The 2,500-nt window shown below is 43.2% G+C and overlaps 1 protein-coding gene across 1 annotated transcript in view; it reads right to left on the bottom strand.

The window, feature by feature from the left end:
• Positions 1 to 1,108, bottom strand: part of LOC306819221 (G1/S-specific cyclin-D1-like) — a 5,500-nt gene extending 4,392 nt beyond the window's left edge. The window contains exon 1 of the mRNA XM_079372993.1: positions 842 to 1,108. Within this exon, the coding sequence (XP_079229119.1) occupies positions 842 to 1,048 (207 nt within the window). The 5' untranslated portion in view covers positions 1,049 to 1,108. The remainder of the gene's footprint in view (positions 1 to 841) is intronic.
• Between the last annotated feature and the right edge of the window lie 1,392 nt (positions 1,109 to 2,500).

Below are 2,500 nucleotides of genomic sequence, written 5' to 3'. Positions count from 1 at the left end.
GGATGAAAACTTTAAGAAGTGACTGTCTCACACTGACATGTTCAGACTGTCTCACACTAACATGTTCAGACTGTCTCACACTAACATGTTCAGACTGTCTCACACTGACATGTTCAGACTGTCTCACACTGACATGTTCAGACTGTCTCACACTGACATGTTCAGACTGTCTCACACTGACATGTTCAGACTGTCTCACACTGACATGTTCAGACTGTCTCACACTGACATGTTCAGACTGTCTCACACTGACATGTTCAGACTGTCTCACACTAACATGTTCAGACTGTCTCACACTAACATGTTCAGACTGTCTCACACTGACATGTTCAGACTGTCTCACACTAACATGTTCAGACTGTCTCACACTGACATGTTCAGACTGTCTCACACTGACATGTTCAGACTGTCTCACACTGACATGTTCAGACTGTCTCACACTGACATGTTCAGACTGTCTCACACTGACATGTTCAGACTGTCTCACACTAACATGTTCAGACTGTCTCACACTGACATGTTCAGACTGTCTCACACTGACATGTTCAGACTGTCTCACACTGACATGTTCAGACTGTCTCACACTAACATGTTCAGACTGTCTCACACTAACATGTTCAGACTGTCTCACACTGACATGTTCAGACTGTCTCACACTAACATGTTCAGACTGTCTCACACTGACATGTTCAGACTGTCTCACACTGACATGTTCAGACTGTCTCACACTAACATGTTCAGACTGTCTCACACTGACATGTTCAGACTGTCTCACACTGTCCTCTGAGTCTACATCACATCATGTCATGAAGGTCTAAACCTATCAGAAGAGCTGCCTCACCTCCAGCATCCAGGTGGCCACGATCCTCCTCATGTAAGGACAGATGTCCTTCTGGACGCATTTGAAGTAGTTGGGAGCGGGGAGGTATTTGTCTTCTGCCCGCAGGAGCGCGTGCAGGACCCGGTCAGTCAGCAGGTTCGAGTCCCGGTAGGCCCTCCGGATAACAGGCCGGTCCCCCTCACAGCACAACAACTGCGCTGTTTCCATTGACCTCCCACAGTCTGATTCCACCCTGTGTGTGTGTGTGTGTGTGTGTGTCTCTGTGTGTGTGTGTCTGTGTGTGTCTCAGTGAGAGGACAGACTGCTGCTCTCTACAGACGGACCGGACTCTGTCTGCTGTCAGCTCAAACTCGGACCTGCAGCTGCTGCTCTGCTTTTTATATCAGCCGAAACAACCAATCAGGTTACACCAAACCACATCCGGTCAATCCTGTCAAAATAAAACAATGTGGGGCGTTAACGTCTGGCTGGCCAAAAAGAACAAGTTCAGAAAAAGGCTGAATTTGACACCGAGCTTGAAACAAAGAGGATTGGAGTCTCTGAAGGGATTTGTCTTCTTTTCTCCAGAATAATGAGCGAGGACAATCTGAAGTCTGAGGAACAAGTAAAAGCCCAGTCAGTGACTCTCCTGTTGTGTTTTCATTTCTCATCTCCTCAATAAAAACGTGCCTCAATATTTACTAATAAAGAAAGACATTGAACATGGCATTGACACAACGGGTTACAGGATCCTGGACATCTTCGGGAGCTGGAACAGAGATTAAAAAAGCTATCGACCGACCTGTAAAAGACTTTTTTCCTCCTTAACATCGGCCTAGAAAAATATTGATTTGGAGGTTTTGATTGTTTTGTTGTTTTTCATTTTATTCCAAAATTATGACTTAAAAACTAAAATATCTCAAACGTTTAATAAAAACACCAACATTAAAACTAGTTCACGTTTTTACTTTTATTTTCTTAACTAAGAAAACGCTACACTTCCGGTTTGAGAGATAAGTTTGGTTTACTTTATCTGTAACAAACAGCGAGCGAGAGAGAGAGAGAGAGAGAGAGAGAGAGAGAGAGAGAGAGAGAGAGAGAGAGAGAGAGAGACAGAGAGAGAGAGAGAGAGAGACAGAGAGAGAGAGAGACAGAGAGAGAGAGAGAGAGAGAGAGAGAGACGGAGAGAGAAAGAGACAGAGAGAGAGAGAGGGAGAGAGAGAGATTGTTAAATATTGAATCTTATAAAGCCCTTTGAATTGAATTGAATTAAGAGAGAGAAAACGTCAGTCATCCTTTTTTTCTTTGAACACTGAGGATCATCAGAGCAGTAGAGAGGATCTTTGGGACAAAAAAAACATTATTCTAAAGCTTTATCAATAGAAATATCTTGAGACTAAGCAGATTCCAGATTTTAAATGAGGACTGCTCCAGATCACCAGAAATATTCAGTTTTTCCCCGTCTGGTTTAAAAGAAACACAAAAACAAACAAACTAATAACTTGAATTAATTCAGATTTTCCCACAACCTTCCCAGTCATCATCAACATGATGATCCTTCGGTGACAGTTATGTTTTAGTCTTGACTCACTAAATGATTTCACAAAGTCTGGATATTCTTACAGTCTGTTTACCTGCTGCAGACGTTACAGCCTGTTTACCTGCTGCAGACGTTACAGC

Source organism: Symphodus melops (genome assembly GCF_947650265.1).
Source record: "Symphodus melops genome assembly, contig: scaffold_257, whole genome shotgun sequence".
NCBI classification, from domain to species: domain Eukaryota; kingdom Metazoa; phylum Chordata; class Actinopteri; order Labriformes; family Labridae; genus Symphodus; species Symphodus melops.
Note: the sequence above shows the minus strand (reverse complement) of the source record. Positions and strands in the feature narration are given on the sequence as shown.